Source organism: Mytilus californianus, unplaced genomic scaffold (genome assembly GCF_021869535.1).
Source record: "Mytilus californianus isolate M0D057914Y unplaced genomic scaffold, xbMytCali1.0.p SCAF_15, whole genome shotgun sequence".
NCBI lineage: Eukaryota > Metazoa > Mollusca > Bivalvia > Mytilida > Mytilidae > Mytilus > Mytilus californianus.
The window spans coordinates 1,453,076-1,474,757 of NW_026262637.1; the positions used below are offsets into that span (position 1 = coordinate 1,453,076).

Consider the following 21,682-nt stretch of genomic DNA (forward strand, 5'->3'; position numbering starts at 1 on the left):
GCTGTAGCCTTAGAAATGTCACATTTGTCTGCAACTTCGCGAACTGTTAGTCGCCGGTCACTGTTGATAACGTTCAGAACTTCATCTTTTATCGTATCTGATTCCCTGAAAGATGGCCTACCTTCCCGCTCATCGTCTTCCAAATTGTCTCTTCCGTCCCCAAACCTTTTGTGCCATTTGAATACCAATGAACGACTAACTTTGCTATGTTTCTCAGACTGTTTTAAGAATTTTTGTGTTTCTGTTGGCGTTTTTCCGATGTCTACACAAAACTTTATAACCGCCCGCTGCTCCACCTTTTCCGTAAATTTCCTTTTTTTTCAGTGATGCCGATTCTGGATTCAAAGCTTCAAATCGAGATTTCTTCGCCATTTCGAAATTTTGACCATTCAAATTTAGCAGGTGTAACGTCAAGACTATTATCGACGTCACAATGTAAGTTTCATGTATTTTTTGGCGGATTTTGAAACTTTAAATAACAAAAATATGAAAACACCAGCCTGCATGTTATGTGATATTTTCGCCGTGCTCCGGGTCCCTATTGCTTATATTTATATGAAGTAAGTGTTATTATTTCGCATTTAAAATTGGACAAATATTGATATAACCGAACTAGGATATAGTTCAGGATTACAAATATGCAAAAAGAATTTACCGGAAATGCTATTTTTACGCAGACTTCAGCTTGTCCACGAACTTTACGGACAACCCTCGTATATATATATATATATATAAACCATTCATAATGCAGTTGTCATAAAGTTCTATCAGTTGTTTCTTTTGAGCAGCGTCGTAATTTGATGACCCTTACTAAGTATTCAAGAAGTTTAATGTACCTACATATTATATTTTAAACATGCCGTAAAAAATCATATGTTCAAATTTCTATGAATATAACCTATTTCTAGGGTTTTGCAGATGCAATGCTACATGTATGCTAAAATGGTAATATTTACAACAAATCACAATATCCCGACTGTATTTGAACACGCAAAATAGAAATAAGACATACATGAATAGATTGACTATTCTTTTTTTTCTCACATTTTACTTTGAAATTTGGTAAAACCTTGAAATTCAATATTCTAAAGTTAATACACATTTACCTATTTTCGTTTATTATAAGCCATTAACAACACGCTTAATATTCATCACGGGTGCCAGCTGTCATTCGGTATATCGAGTAAAATTATCGTGAAAGAATAACTAACGGTGATCAAGCATTCCATTGAAACTCAAAGAAACTCACTTCTGTATAAGCTTGTTTTAAATAAGATAACTGGTAAATTTCTTAGAATTGTAGAAAATTTGTATAAAGATGTTAAATCAAGAGTTGTACATAATAATGAAGCATCTGACATGTTTGTAAGTGATATTGGAGTCCGCCAAGGAGAAAATCTTTCTCCTTTATTATTTTCTTTATATTTAAATGATCTTCATGGATTTTTAGAAAATAGCGATTTAAAAGGTATACATTCAATTACTTCTGATATAGAAGATGAACTGGATATTTATTTTAAGATATTTGTCTTATTGTATGCTGACGATTCGATTTTACTCGCTGAGACAAGCACAGATCTGCAATTACTTTTAAATAGTTTTTCTCAATATTGTGAAAAGTGGAAACTTAAAATCAATGTTAACAAGACAAAGGTAATGATATTTTCAAAAGGTAGACCACAGAATAATTTGAAGTTTTATATTAATAACGAAGAGATAGAAATTGTTAAGAAGTATAAATACCTTGGTGTTATATTCTCTAGAAATGCTTCTTTTTTTGCAACTAGAAAATATCTTAAAGATCAAGCTACTAGAGCTATGTATTGTGTTATTAAGAAGTGTAGATCTAACCATCTATCTATAGAATGCCAGCTCGATATGTTTGATAAGCTGTTTTACCTATACTTTTATATGGGGCCGAAATCTGGGGATACGAAAATCTTGACATTTTGGAAAGGGTACATTTGAGTTTTTGTAAACATGTTTTACGGTTAAAAAGATCGACTCCAAATTTTATGGTTTACGGGGAATTGGGAAGATATCCTTTTTCTTTATACGTTAAATTACGGATGATAAAATTTTGGTGTAACCTTCTTGATAACACACTTGATAACAAGATTTCGTCAATGTTATATAAGTTGATATATATTAATTTTAATAAGTATGGAATTGAAAACAAATGGTTGTTATGTATCAAAAGTATTTTTGATAATTGTGGAATGTCAAACATATGGCAAAATCAAGATTGTATCTCAAAAAAATGGATTGTATTAAGCATTGAACAAAAGTTAAAAGATCAGTTTAGACAAGAATGGCTAGCAAATGTAAATCAATCATCAAAAGGTCTATGTTATAAATTATTCAAAACAGAACTTAAATTTGAAAATTATATTTCAATTTTATCGTTAAATAATGCACTGAAACTATGTAAATTTAGATGTGGCAATCACCGTTTGCCAGTGGAGACAGGGAGGTGGCAAAATGTTCAAAGACCCGAGAGACTATGCCACCTTTGTGAATCTACTGACATCGGCGATGAATTCCATTATGTAATGTCTTGTCCTTTTTTCAAAAAAGAACGATATAAATATTTACCACACTATTGTTATACAAATGTTAATATTCTTAAATTTAAAAATGTATTCACTACAGTCAATATTGTCTTACTAGAAAAATTGTGTAGATTTATAAACTATATATCAGTGAAAGTCTGTCCTCCTGGTTAAATTACATTTATTTATGTATATTTCACACATGCAAAATATGTTGTATTTTGTTTATATTTTCATCTCTGTAACTATGTCATTTAGTTAATGAGAATAAAGATCTATCTAACATAACGTTGATCATGAAAGATCTGGTATCGGATCGTGAATGCAATTAAGTGTAATTTTACTTCCAAATCTGTGAAAAATCAACTTTATGAAAAAAATATGTCTGTCAAAATCATTCAACTTCCTTAGTAATACTGTGCACTAGTTTAAAGAAAAATGCAGTACTTTTTAAGAAAACACAAAAGGCGACACACAATTCCATGAGAATCATTAAGAAAAAAATCACATTTTGTATCTGTAATGGTCACATACCAATATATCATGATAAATATTGAAACTTTAATATTTACTGTGTCAGATAGTCCAGTAAAAAGAAGTATGTTATTACTTGAAAAAGTTCATATTATTTTTGAAAAAAATATAACTTTGCTGATTTTTAATCAAAATCATTCATCGCATTATTTTTATCGTGAAAGACAAGGCGTGACCAGACTTAATGATCAGAAAACAACATTTCTTTTACCGATTGATATACTTGTAATTGGTTGAAGCGTGTAATTACTTACTAAGAACGTAACTTAATGCTTTATTTTTTGGGTAATATATAAATATATATACCCATAATTAGACCAGTTTTCATTTAAGAGGCTACATGGAACTAGACATCCAAGATAATAAGACCTCAAGGAGGCGGTGAATTGTCGAAAAGTAAATATCTGTGTAAACTATATATATATATATAATGCTAAATGCTTCCACGAATCAGTGAAGCGAGAGGGGGTCTGGTGGTCTTCCCCTGGAAAAATCTTAATGTAAAATTGAGAATGGAAATGGGGAATGTGTCAAGGAGACAACAACCCGATCAAAAAGCAGAAAACAGCCGAAGGCCACCAATGGTAATGTGTACGTCTTTGTTTTCGTAAGGGTTATATCAAAGAAGCTATACAACATTTAATTTTACATACAGATGTACTGAAGATGTTTTTTCCATTAACTTTAAAAGCTTTTCTGATTGGGTCCCAGTAGTAGTCCTGAACTAGAGATTACAGACACCACATGTACTCGATCGGCGTCATGTTTAGACATATACCCCGAATTTGACAACAGCGTTCATCTCAATACCAGAGTATATGACAAACGAGATGATTTAAATTTTGAAATTATAAATTTTCTTCACCCTAGCAGCGATTTACCAACTTCATCCGCGTATGGAGTATACATTTCTCAACTTATACGATTTTAAGGAGCTTGCAGCTGTTACTCGGAGTTTGTAAATCGTTATCAGTGCCGGAGCCAAAAAATAATGAGCCAGGGTTTTGTGAAAGAACGTCTCGTCCTTTTTTTCAAATGGTTCATTTGAAAGTACCAAGACCTATGATAGATAATTATTCAGTGTCTATTTAGCAAATAATATATGATGGTCTTCAGTTATAGATTCTAGGTGTTTACTCTCTGTAGCATTTTATCTACAGAAACTTTACAGTTTTACCTTAATTTGTCTTTGTACTATAATATCATATTCCCATTGATCGTATGCCACCTGGCCTGTTCGGTATACATATATGAAATCCAGCTTTCAGGTTTTTGGCTTTTGGCGTTTCTAATGTTGGTGGGTCCAGAGATGTGATTCGGACAAATTAGGTTTTTATAGTGTTGTTTTCATTTTGTATACCCTTGTAGCTATATTTTACTTATTTTGTATTTTATCGGGAAAGTGTATATGTCATTATGTAAGGAGCCCCTTAAGTGCCATGTAAATATAAACATTTTCGTTTGCCGGAAATCAAAACTGGTGCGCACAAATTTCAAAAACTGGTGCGCACGACTTTCAAACTGGTGCTCACGACTTTTAAAATGGAGCTTGAAAGTCATGCGCACCATTTTGAAAGTCGTGCGCACCATTTTTAAAAGCCGTGAGCACGAGTTTGAAAGTCGTGTGCGCCATTTTGAAAGTCATACGCACCAGTTTGAAAGTCATGCGCACAAGTTTGAAAGTCGTGCGCACCATTTTGAAAGTCGTGCGCGCCAGTTTAAAAGTCGTGCGCACGAGCTGAAAACTGTTGTGCACACGAGTTTCAAAGTCGTGTATACGATCTTTTAAACTAGTGCGCACCAGATTATATCTCCGGCAAACGAAGATATTTAATTTACATGACACTTAAGGGGCTCCGTAATTATGCTTTACTATACTGACTGTATTATCAACCACAAGAACTTTTTGGTTGGCGTATTTTGTTTGATTTCATTGTAAATGTGTTTGAACGTTTAATTCAGCTGTGTTGTATATCATTGATGTATATTAATACAATTTTGGCTGCTGGATCCCAGATATGCTCACCCAATTTGGTAATATTAAGGAACATTAAACAACTGTTATACAAGTGGGCGTATTAGCTAGCTAGAAAACCAGATCTAAAACCCCATTTTCTTAGGAAAATGCCTGTGCCAAGTCAAGAAAATGTTGTTTTCCTGCGGTTTTTTTAAGCAGTGGTTTTTTTTCCAATTTTTACAAAAATCAACAAGGATCTTCATTTTATAAAAGAAAAATGAAGCTTAATAAGTCATGTAAATCCAATATTTTGTTATACCAATTACAAATATAAATCATCATTTGTTTAAAGAATGATTGATCGTTTTCGTTGATTTTTTGCAATAACGAATAGGCGGCAATAGATCTTTCACGATTCTTTTTACGATCATCAAAATACGGTACCCGATCTTTCACGATCCGAAATATCATTTTTTTTTACAAATTTTACCATTTTTGCAAAGTTTCTGATTAAACTAAATCAAAATAACATTAAGAACTATTTTAAACAGTAATGTTGAACGATGTCTTTAAGAGAACAGAAGTTTATACATGTTAAATTTGAATAAAAAAATCATGTTTATGAAAATAAGAAGATGTGGTATGATTGTCAATGTACAACTATCCACAAGAGACCAAATGACACAGACATTAACAACTATAGGTCACCGTACGGTCTTCAACAATGAGCAAATCCCATACCGCATAGTCAGCTATAAAAGGTCCCGACATGACAAATGTAAAACAATTCAAAAGAGAAAACTAACGACCTAATATATGTACAAAATAATGAACGAAAAACAAATATGTTACACAGCAACAAACGACAACCACTGAATTACAGGCTCCTGACTTGGGACAGGCACATACAGAATGTGGCGGGCTTAAACTGGTTTGTTGGCGCCAGATCTGAGAGTACTCGCAGTTACTGACTACTATCTTAAAGCCAATAACAACTAATAAAAAAATCATGCATCAAAGACTAAAATATCAATCAATACACATCCTTGTTTAAATTTTTATTTCTCTGAAATTTCGATGAGCAATCTGCCTTTTGTGGTTTTGTTAAAACGGTGTACTTTTAAGACTTGATTTTTCTCGGATACTGATCATAATGGTGAACCATTTGGAAAGACAGTTTTATTTTTCCAATATTGGTCATTATAATTGATTAAATTAGATTATTTAATGACGTTGCATGTGTCTTCTCGTTCAGATTTCCTTCACGATCCTATACCAGATCGTTCACGATCCAATCGCAATACTTGACCACCGTTACTTATTCTTTCACGATCATTTTTCTCGATATACCGAATGACAGTCGTGTTCATGCTGCGTTTAAATATACTTTTAAATGTAAGAAAAACAAATCAAATGTCCTTTTAAGTATTGTTTATCACATTTTCGAGGAATTCATAATGAAAAAACGACACCTCAATTCGTCAAAAAAGTATTTAAATCCAGAATTGTGGTCTGCTATTTAACCTTATGATTCCAATGAATTCCTATTCATATTCTTTATCAAAATAGTTATTTTACATAGCTTTATTATATGTTTGTTTGTTTGTTATTTAGCTATTTAGTTTTTTAAATATATCTATTTTATTACTCTTTGATTTTTTTGATGTTTTGTTGTTATTCTTATTATTTCTGTCATTGTGATCAACCAGAGATATGTGTTTATTTCTGTCATTGTGAACAACCAGAGATATGTGTTGATGTCATCAGATAGAACATAACTTTTAGTTGTAGAACTGGTACTTCGATTCAGATCGTTTTCCAATCCAAAAGTAAGGCATATACAGAATGATTAAACATATGAATGAGCGCCCATCCCCTCCTTACATGGGACAGTGGTGTAAAGCAAATAGTTAGAGCAAACAATTAGTTTGAAAGGACTTGAAAGGACTTGTTACCATAAGATCGGTAAAGGGCACAAAACATTGAAATCACCAGAAAAGGAGACTAATTGTTTTCACCTGAGCTCAATCTTGAATGATTTTACCTACACTAATGATTGGAAAAATAGTTATAAGATAATTAGATGTTATTGGTTTGAAACTAACTTTCAGTAACTGCGAATTCTCTCATACCGGTATTTTGTGCCTTCAGTGTTTTTGTTAGTTGAAATTGTTAGCATTATTTTGAATTTATCTGATTAGTCAAACCCTTTTCAACTCATATTCAAAGTTTGTTCTTTGTTGTGTTAAAATGTTTGTACCAAGCCAGTTTGGTGAAAGAGTCGAGCATTTCGCACTAATCAATCATACTCTTCCAATCTGAATGAAACTCAGATCTATCGGTAATCGCTTGCTCCGTCTTATGAGGATAACAAAATCTGAAATCTATATCTTAATTAGTTTGATACAATTCATTGTAATTGACGTTGCGCTAAAATTGATTGCCAACAAAAATATTCGAAAATATTATTATAGTTGAAGAATTTTTAAAGAAGATTTAGGGGACGACCATTTGATATTCTGGATTTGTTTTGGATGGGTTATTTATTTTTATGGACCAAAAGGACAGATTATTTATTTCCTGCACTGTTGAAGCATGATTTTTCATTTTCATTAAAACAAGGAACTGATTATCTATTTTCACAATTATATTTAAAATATTTGAAAATATACAATTTTTAAATTCTTAAATAAATAACATAGTCAATTAAGTCAATCAGAATTAATCATCATCCTCTGGAAGTTAATCTTCTGAATTGCAAACTGCATTTATTGCATACGGACAAGGTATTAAAGCTGGGCTGTAACTAGCCTCTTTTAAAAGTTGTCAAACATTTTCGCCGAGCGGAGAGAGGTGAAAAAAAAAATCAGCGAAGAGTCTGGGGTTCGCTGAAGGCCCCAAGAAGCTATACAAAAAATGGCACAAAATCATGCATTATGCGCGTTTCCCAGACCCTTTCTTAATCTGAAACGCAAGTTCTAATTTTTTGACAATATTCTGGTCTCAAAGCAAAATATATAGATTCAGTGTAAGACTTTTAGTTTTTAGGGACAACATCAAAAGACCAATATGTAGGACAAAGCAAAAAATGTTTCAGTTTGCAGAAAAACCTTTTATGTCTGTCAATAATAGATATAAGAAGATGTGGTATGAGTGCCAATGAGACAACTCTCCATCCAAGTCAAAATTTATAAAAGTAAACCATTATAGGTCAAAGTACGGTCTTCAACATGGAGCCTTGGTTCACACCGAACAATTATGTTTTTTTTAAAATAAGTTAAGAGGGGGCTGATTATCATTGATATAACTATGTCAAGTCAGTTTTTATAACACATTTCAATTACAACTTGATGTAGTTCCTAACTGGGATACAATTTAAAGTAGTTTGTAATAGACAAAAGGTCCTTAAATATAATAAAACTCAAGTTTAAAACATAATTACTAAATTACAAATAGAATGCAACACTAAGAGAATAGTCATAAAGAAGGGCAATCAATGAACAAAAGACAAACACGGGAACAGATAAAACACAAAACGACAAACATTATAGACAATCAACACTGAAAAATAAAAATAATTGAGAAACATGGATCTCAAAAAACAGGGGCTACGTCAGAGGGTGAACAGAACTTGCAATTTGATATGACAAGCTTTTTTTTTGAAATTTCCAACATGAGGCATTTGCCTCAATGTAGTTACGGCCCTGTAATAAAACGGTGAGGTAAATGTTCACGAGACAATATACCTCAAGTGAAATGAAAACCATTTTCAAACATTTCAAATACATTAATATTTATATTATTAAAAGATTTGGGAAGTTTTTCCCGAAAAAAATATGAAAAAAGACGAATTTTGGAAGAATCTGCTGCCATCCATCTCATACTTCAGAATAGCATTTATAAAATGGCTTAAAAGACCCGCCAAGTTATTTTCAATACATTGTAAGTCAGGTTATTTATTTTCAAACTACCACAGAACAAACCATTCATTTTTGTCGAGCCTTCGACTTTTGTCGAAAAAGCGAGACATAGCGATCCTACATTCCGTCGGCGTCGTCGTCGTCGTCGTCGTTGTCGTCGGCGGCGTCCACAAATATTCACTCTGTGGTTAAAGTTTTTGAAATTTTAATAACTTTCTTAAACTATCCTGGATTTCTACCAAACTTGGACAGAAGCTTGTTTATGATCATAAGATAGTATCCAGAAGTAAATTTTGTAAAAAAAAAATTCCATTTTTTCCATATTTTACTTATAAATGGACTTAGTTTTTCTGCCAGGAAACATTACATTCACACTGTGGTTAAAGTTTTTGAAATTTTAATAACTTTCTTAAACTATCCTGGATTTCTACCAAACTTGGAAAGAACCTTGTTTATGATCATAAGATAGTATCCAGAAGTAAATTTTGTAAAAAAAAAAATTCCATTTCTTCCGTATTTTACTTATAAATGGACTTAGTTTTTCTGCCAGTTAACATTACATTCACTCTGTGGTTAAAGTTTTTAAAATTTTAACAACTTTCTTAAACTATCCTGGATTTGTACCAAACTTGGACAGAAGCTTGTTTATGATTAAAAGCTAGTATCTAGAAGGAAATTTTGTTAAAATTTTGTTCCATTTTTTCCGTGTTTTACTTATAAATGGACTTAGTTTTTTTCCAGTTAACATTACATACAGTCTGCAGTTTAAGTTTTTAAAACATTTATTAGATTCATAAACTATCCTGGATTTTTACCAAATTTGGACAGAAGCTACTTACAATCAAAAGATAGTATAGAGAGGAATATTTTTATTAATTTTTTTCCTCATTTTTGTTGAGCCTGTGATTAACAGCAAAAGTAGGCGAGACACTGGGTTCCGTGGAACCCTTACGAATTTTTGTTATAATCAAGGCTGAGGGATGTTATTGTTGTTTGAAATAAAGCATTGATAAAGATAGATGTATTATAGGTAATTGGTTTTCGTTTCCTCCTTGTCCAGTATACAGTTCTTAAAATTTGAATCCAGTGCAATCAGGCATCGAACTAACTATTGTTTTCAGTAAAATCAAAAACAATTGTACAACCCGTGGTTATCCTTGAAATTCTACAAATCTGGATATTACATTTTCAGTAATAGATTTGGGAATTTTGATTTGATCTGGATTTAAAGTAACATAAAGCAGAATTCCAAATTCTACCGGTTGAAATAAGAATTTGATTTTTTTTCTTGAATGATTCTGGATCTTTCTGCATTCCAATTGCACTCTTTTTGTTAGTTGTTTTTGTGCTTTGAATCGATCTGAAGAGTTACGCTCTTTTCAACTGATTTTTATAGCTTGTTTATGTTGTGCTGTTAAAACACTGTCCCAGGTTAGAGGTGGATTGGCTCTCTCAAAAACATGTTTAAGCCCACCACATTCTGTATGTGCCTGTCCCAAGTCAGTAGCTTGTAATCCAGTGGTTGTCGTTTGTTGCTGTAGATCATATTTTGTTTTCGCTTGTTGTTTTTTTCATGAATCAGGCCGAGTTTTCTCGTATGGATTGTTTTACTTTTGTCATTTCTGTGTTTTTTATAGCTTGCTATGCGGTATGGGTTTTGCTCATTGTTCAAGGCCTTACAAGGCCTTACAGTGACCTTTAGTAGCTAATTTCTACGTCATTTGGTCTCTGGTGGAAATTTGTCTCATTGGCAATCATATCACATCTTCATATTTTTTTGTGTTGCCTTAATTCTTCAATATATGCTTCTTTTAACTCACTATATACTCGGGGAAACTATACTTGTCTAACTCTGATTCACTGTTTACTCTGGGGCATTAGTTTTACACTATAGTTAGAAAGGGCAATACTTATAATAAAATATATGCGAAACCATACTATTTGGGCTGCAGACTCAGTGTTTTAATAGTTTTGATGACGGCATGTTATTACTACCACTGGGTCGATACCTCTGCTTATGGACTGTAAGTATTACCAGCCTTGTATCCAGTTCTTTGGTACTGACATGAAAATATGGATATTGTTTGATTGAAATTTGCTGTTGTGAAATTTCAATATCATTTTAAATCAAGGAATGTATCCCATTCAATGGACTGATTGTTTGTCCGGATTTGGATTTACTTTTGGTATTTTTTGGTTTCATCAGCTCTTCGATGTTTGTATAAGGCTTTGGACTTTCAAATATTTAGATCTCAAGTTTCATTGTAGGGACATTAATTGTCAAAATGTGCATCTGGTGCAGTAAATTTTTGTTATAACTATTTCTTTTCAATCAGAAAAAAAATTCAAACTATTTCTTTTCAATCAGAAAAAAAAATCATAGATAGAAACTATTTTTCATAATTGGAGAGGAATGGAAAAGGATACGACTTTCCAAAGTAAGTTTTGGTTTCTAATGTTTAGGATTGAGTATTCTCGATGAAGGCAAATTTTAATCTAGAAAAGCACTTCGAACACAAGAAATTTATTTTCATTGGATGAATGGAGTAGGGACAGTTAGACTGGTTCCCTGTCCTTTATCTGTTTGGCTCTGATGTTGCAAGGGAGAGGACCAGCCTAAGGGACAGTATCATGGTAGTGTTTTTAGATATTGTTTTACAGACATGATTGAACAAACATCACAAGATTTGTTTTGTCTTTGATCACACTGTAATTGAAACTGCTTTTTTATTTTTTATTTGCAATATTCAACAGTCAATAAAGATAATAGTTCATCAAGGAAAATTTGTACTTTTACGATCCTTTTTTCGAACAAGCATAAGACCAAAGAAAACTTTTGTTTTTAAAAACAAATCAACAAAAAAAGAAAGATTGGAGAACGCACGCAGAAAGGTACATAGAAGAAAGTCAGTTTACATATTCACTTTGTTACTATAATTATTTGTATTCTCTTGGAGCAACTCCAATATGATCCACCTATAATATATAAAGAATATTTATCGTTCCAATCAAGGGCCTTGATGGGCAGCATGACATTTATACACACTAAACAATACATTATGATTTCTAACTAAAAACAGTTTTTTGTTTATTGAAATGAAATATTAAATGTTCATATAGCTATAAAGTTGCATATAATTCTTCATCTTATAAAAAGCATATACATTTTATTCCAGGCAGGACCAGAACCGTAAAATCATTACTGTAACAATAATCATCCATATATACCCGGTATGACGTATATTAATTTACGTTTCGTCTAACATCTAGACATTAAATAACATAATTCCCTAACAATTTAGGACAAACAAATTTTCATTTATAGTAAATAACCAAACAAATTTTGCCTCCTTCGACAGATCTGAAAAGTTATGACAAATATTCTTTATGCTAGACAACTAGTAATAAAATTTTGTTCATCTTCAACCAAATTAAGGGTACATTTCTTACAAAGCCTTTGATCTCTTTCTATATATAAAGTTTTATACCTGTCCCTTTCTATTTTGAGATCATAGGCACTGAATGATTCTGATTTTACATATAACACTTCTCAATCGAAAATTGTTTAAAGATAGATACATTTCTTTAGAAAAACAAGTTTTTAGTTTGAAATAAGTATCTAATTTACTATTTTTGTATCTCTTCTTTTTGTGTTCCAAAATTTCACAAAACTATTACAAAGTTTTTGCTAAACTGAACTTGATAAAAAAGTTAAGATTTACATCTAAATTTTAAATATTCAGCTTTTAAAAATATAATGTATGGATGAATACCAGCATTCAATATTATTAGAAAATCTGTTTTTGTTGCACTTAAAGGGATCATATAGTAAACCATTTTCCTTTTTTTTTTTATTCTAAACCAATATTTCACCATTGATAATACAACTGAAAAATATAAAGAGAATCTACCAAGTTCTCCTAGCACAGGTAGGTTAGAGGACTTTTTATTTACACTTAAAAAAATACTTCATATGTACCTAAATACTTATAACTGTTAACACATTCTATAGTATCTTTCTCGAAATAGAAATATTTAATTCTTTATTATATTATGATATTAAAAGAAAAACATTACAGTAACTCTATTTTTAGAACTTGGATTTTTAAATTACGAATATCATCGAGTTATATTTAGAATTGGGAGCATGACAGAATGTTCGAGATGACAAATCATTATAAACTATTATTGTATCTCACAATAATATGCACAAAGTAGACGAAGAAAATTATGTTCCATTACAAAATGAAAGAGAACAGCTTTAAGAATTCAGATGGAGACGATACATTAGGAGTTTGTTTAAAGAAACCGTTTAACAATGGTTATACAACTGTGGCTTCTCGTCTACGGTCATTTCAATGTTGGAGTAGGCCAACTCCAAGACCTGTAGATCTGTCAGAAGCTGGCTTCTACTACACGGGTAACTATAAGTAATAACATTATATATATTCGTAAAATAAGCGTGTTTTTTAAACTTGAATACACATTAACTACATGTATGTGGATTTTGGTGGGCGGTGGATACGGGTTTGGCACCGACGCTGGACACCCAAATTAGAAATAGACATTACAACATTACAAAGGATCACCAGAATATTGTTTAGAAATGAAGGAAGCAGGTTCTTAGAATATATCAGTATCTAAAATTATAATTAAATAAAAACAAAAGCAAGTTACCAACACCGGGTTAAGGGAACACGAGACGCGATACTGGAAAATTGCTGGAGATAAAAAGTCAACCAAATATATATAAAACGTAGGAGAGTATGAATATCAAAACGGCCTTTAAAAAAACAACTGTAACCTTTCATTTGCAGCCTTAATGTTTTAATTGTATTATATGATGTACGAATATGTTAATACATAGATTTATAAATGTGACAAAATGTACCATTCCATTCTCAATTTCATTAATGTCAAGTCAGTACATGCCTGTCACATCAGCAATTTAATACATAACTAAATTTGTATTTTTTTCAAGTGGGATGTATAAAGACACACCCACGTTCGTTTAGATCTATAAAGAGGTTAAACTTCTAACTATCCTACTGTCTGTCGATACATTTATTTTTGGCATTGCACTAGTCATGTCTTCTTTGACTGTCCATGACGTTAAAATACTAAATCCCTGGGATGTGTTTTAGTTGATTTTAGTCTCTGATGCATGATTTTTTACTATTAATTGTTTTGGCTTTTAACTAGCTGTCAGTAACTGCGAGTACTCTCAAATCGTACTTTCTTGTTTATTTGACCTGTTGATACTAATTGTATTGCTTATTTGTTATTTAATGTTATTCTGGGTTATATCTGGTCTATATACCAGCTTTTATAAGTGTTTGGTATAACTATAAATTTTCACTTCGTACTATGAACATCAAAATTATTTATTTTGTAATAATATTTCCTTTCTCTATTGGTACTGTTCACGTATACCTGACAACAAAATTATTTTCATTTACCTGTGTTTAAAGTCATTGCAAATGGATGGTATTTTTGTTCGAGCATATTGTTTTTCTTTAATTGTTTAACATTTTTTACCGATATAACATGTTACTTTTATTATTCTTCCCTTAGTTTATTTATTTTGTATTCAAAATTATTTATTTTGTAAAAATATTTCCTTTCTCTATTGGTACTGTACAGGTATACCTAACAACAAAATTATTTTCATTTACCTGTGTTTAAAGTAATTGCAAATGGATGGTATTTTTGTTCGAGCATATTGTTTTTCTTTAATTGTTTAACATTTCTTACCGATATAACATGTTACTTTTATTATTCTTCCCTTAGTTTATTTATTTTGTATTTACATTGTGTCATAGGTCAAATTTATTTGTTCAGTGTATGTTCAATGGTGTTAATATGTCCTTTGATTGAGTTAAGCTATTTCAGTTGATATTTTATAGTGTGTCTTTCTATGTTGTGATGTTACACTTTTGTTTCAGGAAAAAGGGTGAAGGTTTGGTACCATTAAAACGTTTAAACCCGCTGCATTTGTTTGCACCTGTCCTAAGTCAGGGATCTGATGTTCAGTAGTTGTCGTTTGTTGATGTGGTTCATAAGTGTTTCTCGTTTCTCGTTTTTTATATAGATTAGACCGTTGGTTTTCCCGTTTGAAATGGTTTTACACTAGTAATTTTTTGGGGCCCTTTATAGCTTACTGTTCGGTGTGAGCCAAGGCTCCGTGTTGAAGACCGTACTGTGACCTATAATGGTTTACTTTTATAAATTTTTACTTGGATGGAGAGTTGTCTCATTGGCACTCATACCACATCTTCTTATATCTATAAACTATAAAATACATACAACAGTTAAAAATTGTATACATTCATACACTTAGCAAGGTCGTGTGAGTATTTGTACAGACGTTTTTATAAATTTATGTGTTGTCTATCTTGCATTATAAACTTTTGCGGATTCGTGTTGGTCAATAAATTATTTTACATTTTTTTCAAACAAAACTATTAATCTTTCATTGCTTATAATTCTACGCATTACCCGTTATTCGGTAGTAAGTTTGGACTAATTATACTTGTAGGTACAGAAGATGTGGTCCAATGTTTTTATTGCGGATTAAAGCTTAAAAGTTGGGATGTATTCGATGATCCTTGGGTAGAACATGCCAGACACGGGAAGAACTGTCCTCATGTTTCCAATGTTAAAGGAAAAGATTTCTACACAAGGTTAAACGAGGTAGTTATATTGTATGACATGTCTTTAAATTGTTTGTTTGTGTGTGTCATTCATTAATTTTGCTGATTCATTTTTGTTAACTTTACCCTCTTATCCTGTTAGTACATGGGCATTTCATTTTAATGGTGAACAAGTGGTTTAGGTGCACGTGCACTCATTCAAATTCCCGGTATTGTAGTGACATATGTTTAACATGTTTAATAAATAGCCAAACAACTGACGTTTTCATTTTAATTGTACTTTTGTACATACTAGTATTTCATGAATTAAAACTTTTAAAAAATGAGCTACATGTATTGTGTCTAAGACATTTAGATCCTGTATGCAACAAACAATCAATATTAATGATACAATATAATATAAAGTGTATGTAGTAATCTACAAGAATAACAATCTGACACATTCAGACAATATCTAAAAATAACATTGACTACTGGTATTAGGGGAAGTCCAATGTCTAATAATAGAACAGATAATAACGGGAATATTTTGTATGACTAAAGAAAATTATTAATAATAATTAATAATGTATTTCAAAAGCGAAACAGGTCATTTGTACATTAATAAACTGAAAAGAGAAAACTATAAACCAGAGTCCAAATGACTTGAATTTAACCTACTATAAATTAAAGGTCACCGTACTGACATGACAAAATACGAAAAAAGTTAAACTTAAACATGTTAAAAAACCAGGGATCTTATGTTTGACAAAGTTAACACGTATACAAATAATGATAATACTACTTACAGATAAGCACATCGACAGGTGCCACATTAGGAGTAGGATCTGCTTATTCTTCAGAACACCTTGGATAACCCCCGGTTTTTTGTGGGATTCGTGCCTTAATTTTTATGCTGTGTTTTATAGACTGTTGTTTGTCTTTTGGTTGTTTCTTTGTTTTTTGTTTTATGGCCATGGCATTGTCATTTCGTTTTCGACTTGAGTTTGACTATCCCTTTGGTATCATCCGCCTCTCTTTTACTACGACTTTTGTACAAATTTAATTATCTATTCCGTACGTCCGTCCGTCTGTACGTCGTCACTGTTTTGCTGCCAGGTTAACGTATCGGAAAATCTTTAAAGGGTACAATTATTATTATTCTTCCATATTAATTGTTTTCGTCGTGATAGCGCCTTCAATTATATCAGACCTCTTCATTTTGATAAAAGCTTTCGCTCACCAAAACCTCAAATGGCTTTGATAATCAGAATGTTTGAAATAAGAGACCAACTATTCTGAAGGGGATGTCTTTAATTTGATAGGTTTCATTACGGTACGTTGGAATTATACTGACCATCAGTATATGGTCGCTACAAGTTTTTTTTTTTTTTTTTCATTTGAAAAGCAACCAAGTTTAGGAATGAATCATTCGTTTTTGGCTTATATAACTTATTGAAAGAGTTTATAGTGATTTTGTTTCTGTTCAATAATTGCTTCAGAATCTGATATTTTTGGTATAAATATATATGAATGCCACATTGTGCAGTCACTTTTAGTATGCTTATTGAGGTCTTTTTTCTATTTTGTCTATTTGAGGATGATGAGTTATTGTATTGACACATATCCCACATTCCCTTTTAACTTCATCATAACTGACGAATTTCTACTTTCTTATTCAAATCCGTTGTTTGGAGACATTTATTGGCCGTAGTTAGCTCACGTGATATAAACATACCATAGTGAAGGAAACAACATACAAATGTCATTTATTTTGTAGATAGAGAACGATGGCCTTAATGAAAAACCAAGTAAGTACTGGTACTTAGTTAAATAATGAGTTAATCAACTTTCACTAATTAATTAATAGGACTACTACAGTTTCGCACCCATAGAAAAAAATATGGAAAAGATACACCTCTATTCGTATTTCTTAAAACAATGAAACAATAAAAAAAAAGTCTTTCACCAACAGCTAATTTTTATCAGAAAACGGTTTCAAATGAAAAAAAGAATACAAAGTATGTGATTTATATAAGACTCTTATCTTTTCCTTCTCTAGGAATGTATGCACAGTTTAATTTTCATTCATTTTGTAATGTTTACTATATATTACAAAATCTGATTGTAAGGTTTTATGTTTCCCATCAACAGTCCTTAATTTGAAATAATTAATATTCCATTTTTTAAAGAAAACTGTATTTAACTTAAACAAGAGAAAATTAAATTGTTAATCCAAATGAAGACAGTATGTATTATACACGTTGTAATTTCATGGAACAGAATATACATAATATTTCAACAAAAATACCGAACTCCAAAATAAATTAAAAGAAAGGAGAAGTCCATTAATACTTACAGAATCAAACGTTAGACTATTAAATACGGAACGAATGCAAAGCAACTGTCACATTCCTGACTTGGTACAGATATTTTCTGTAGAAAATGGAGGGTTAAACCTGGTTTTATGGTTGCTAAACCTCCCACTTGTATGACAGTTGTTTATTATTCCGTTATATTGACATAATCGGGTGAGCAATTCAAATAAACATGATGGTTGGTAAACGTGACAATAATAGGGACCAAGCAACCAAAACTGTATAAACATAAACATACATCACAGACATACACCGCAACTGATTTAAAAATTCAAACGAACATACGAATAAATCTGACAAAGACGCAAACAATAACAAACTTATAACCTGTTTATACAAAATGAAGTTGGCCAAAACATCTTCGTAATGTCCATTAGTTTTAATGTATACTTTTCTTTTAGAGAAAAGTAATCTGTACACGGATGATTTGCTTCACACAACAGCAGCCCAGGCATTAGTCAGCATGGGGTATTACAAGGAACAACAAATAAAGGATGCAATCAGAACATACGTTTCAAATGAAGGTAAACATGAACAAATATACAATGTAGGTATATTGGTCAGAAACTATAAAATTTGTTAATGCAATCTTTAGAAATGAGATTGACCGAGCTCATTTCGGAGCGGCAGGTAAATTATTGTGCAATTACTCGTTTTTATTATCGAACACTATGATAGACAATTTCAAGATGTCTTTTTGTTATTTTTGTCGTTGGTGTCTCTTTAACATAATTGTTTACCTCAAATCTCCGATTATTCAAACGAAACATAAGATATATGTAAATGATTCTGCCGAAGTAGTTGATTACAACTTTGAAATGTTAACCAGAAACCAACTACATACTACTATGAGTGAGTAATTGCTCAAAATTATAAAACAATAAGTTAATGGTACACTTATGAAGATCAGGTCGGTCGGGGATTTTTATTGCTGACTATAAAGTATGGGTTTTGATCACTGTTTAAGGCTGTACGATACTTAATTCCATTCTCTTCAAAACATCTATTTTTATCTATTTTCTCTCACTGTTTTGCTTGCTTTGCCTTTTGACATCTGTTTGCTTATATATCTATATTTTCCTTTGACACAGACACGCTTGAGTTCACAGCAATGGACATCGCAAAGATTTTGATGAATTATAAAACTGGCTGAAGGAAACCCAAAATTCCTAGAACAAAAAATGTAAGTAGTCTACATTAGGTTAAATAGAGAGAGTATTTGCATAGGCGGATCCAGGGGGGGGCCTGGGGCCCCCTTTTGTGGGAAAGATTTGGTTGATAATTACGAAATCACTGAAGCATGACTGTAGCAGTCCCCCTCTTATGGCAGTCAGTTCCCCCTCCCTTATAAAAAGTTCTGGATCCGCCACTGATTTGGTTAAAAATAAATTGAATTGCATTGGGCAACAACAATATTTTTATTTTTTCATTTTCAAGACTTTTTATAGTTGGCTAGAAGAAAGACCACGGTTTGTTCATGACAGTTTTATCTTTTTATATAAGGACTTTGGTAGCACAAGCCATTTTTATATCTTATACTTAGTTCCGAAACGAAGTACTTGCATAAAAACTATGAAAACTTTTACTGGAAAATTTCTAACATTAAAACATTCTCGCTTATGCAAATTGCTTATATTCCATATTTGATAGATTTAAATGCAGTTCCATGTTTTTTTCTGTAGAAAAGCTTTTCTTCATTAACGAAACTATGTACCATCAAAAGAAGGATAACAGTATCGGACATCACGCCATAAATTCACACACGGAGGCAAATCAACGGACATCATCAACGACCAAGGATAAATGTAAAGGGAGTCATCAATTGCATTGGAAGTAGTTAAAATCAGACATAAACAGAACTCATTTAATAATGAAATAACAATGTGAAAAATAAAACTCTACATTTCTAAAGATTTATATGCTTTATATATTAGAGCCAACTTATACAATGTATTACCTAATGTCATATTTTGATTAACTAATGATAATCACAATAAAATGTATCAGCGGAAATGAATCAACCAAAAAAAGGTAAATACCAATGAAATGCAACGATTGTTGTGTAAACATTTACCAAATAAACAGAACAACCAGTACCTTTTATAGCTTGCTATAAAGTATGAGTTTTGTTCATTGTTGAAGAGCGTACGGCGACCTTTAACTGCTAACTTCTACGTCATTTGGTATCTGGTAGAAAGTTGTTTCAATTGGCAATCATATTACATCTTATTTCTATATCATTCATAAGACATGCATGTACATTAGGCCTATAGTGGCTCGCTTCACATCCAGACGAGATCTTGATCATGTCTTGAAATGCGCGTACAGACTGAAAGGTACCGATTATGGGATAAAGGAACAATTCCCCAAGGAAATAGAAACAAAACGTAAAGAACTTTACCCTATATTAAAACAGGCTAAAAAGGACAATAAAAAAGCGGTTTAAGTACGAGACCGACTATATATCAACGGAGAACTTCACAAACCGCAACCAAATATTACATACATTTCTCAAGGAAGGGAATTTAGAGATAGCCTTATTAATAGACCAACAAACTCCCAGATTCCAGTGAATAGTGGCCCTCCAGTTCCAAAAAGGCCCTACAAACGTTCTAGAACAAATTCTGACGAGACAGAAAATACTCATTTATAGGACAGGTCAGCAAGAGGCGAATTGAAATTCTCATTTTTAAATAAATGTGGACTTAAATCAAAATTTTTAGCACCAGAATTTTCAGAACTCGTTATCAACAACGATATTTCTATATTTGTAGAAACAAAAACAGATAAATTAGACATCATATCACTCCCTAAATGACATAGTTGTTTTAGTAAACATCGATCAAAGTTTAAAAGAAGTCAGGTGGCATAGTCATCATATACAAATCTGAACTTGAAAAATTTCTTACATTTAAAAAAACAAACTCTGAATTTGTACAGTGGATACAATTTTCGGAAGATCTTTTAAATGACAATGTATTAATGGGCTGTGTATATATACCACCAGAAGGATCTAAATACTCATCGGTAGATGCTTTTACTGAAATTGAAAACGAATTTCTTCATTTGTCTGAACCTCATTTAAAAAACTTCTTAATTTTAATGCTAAGACATCTACATTACTAGATTATGTTATCCCAGATCAACATTTACTTGAAATTCTAAATACTGATGATACACATACGTTGAATTACTTTTCCGATTACAATGGGCTCTTCACAAACAATATTTCCTTGCGAAGATATAGCAAATGTGCATGCCGACCAAATGCGTATGGTCATCGATTTCTAGAATTGTGTAAAAAATGAATACATGTATTGCAAAATCAAGAATAGGTAATGACAAAACAGTAGGAAAAATTACTTGTAATGACGTTAGTGTCGTTGATTATCTAATACTTAGTTCTGATCTTTTTCAAATGACGAAGAATTTCGAAGTAGAAGAATTTAATCCTATCCTATCAGATGTCCACTGTAACCTAAAGTTTACTCTGGAATCAAAACCATATACTAATATCAACAATGTGAAAACCGTTGAGAAGCAAGTCATTAAATGGAACAATAATAAAAAAGATAAATTTGTCAAATTTGTTATAGAAAAAAAGTCTGAAGAAATACGGGACATAGAAAATATTCTTGATAAAATAACCGATCGAAATAATACTGTACAACAAACCGATATTGACACGGAAATGAATAAAATCTGTGAC

At 31.7% G+C, this 21,682-nt stretch overlaps 1 protein-coding gene across 1 annotated transcript; it reads left to right on the top strand.

Moving 5' to 3' along the window:
• The first annotated feature begins 13,119 nt into the window (after positions 1-13,119).
• Positions 13,120-19,990, top strand: LOC127725197 (baculoviral IAP repeat-containing protein 2-like). The gene is made up of 6 exons (XM_052232059.1): positions 13,120-13,383; positions 15,502-15,656; positions 17,376-17,406; positions 18,375-18,497; positions 19,065-19,156; positions 19,656-19,990. Exons 1-5 carry the CDS (start codon positions 13,194-13,196, stop codon positions 19,124-19,126), a joined length of 561 nt encoding a protein of 186 aa, XP_052088019.1. The 5' UTR covers positions 13,120-13,193; the 3' UTR covers positions 19,127-19,156; positions 19,656-19,990.
• Positions 19,991-21,682: the final 1,692 nt, after the last annotated feature.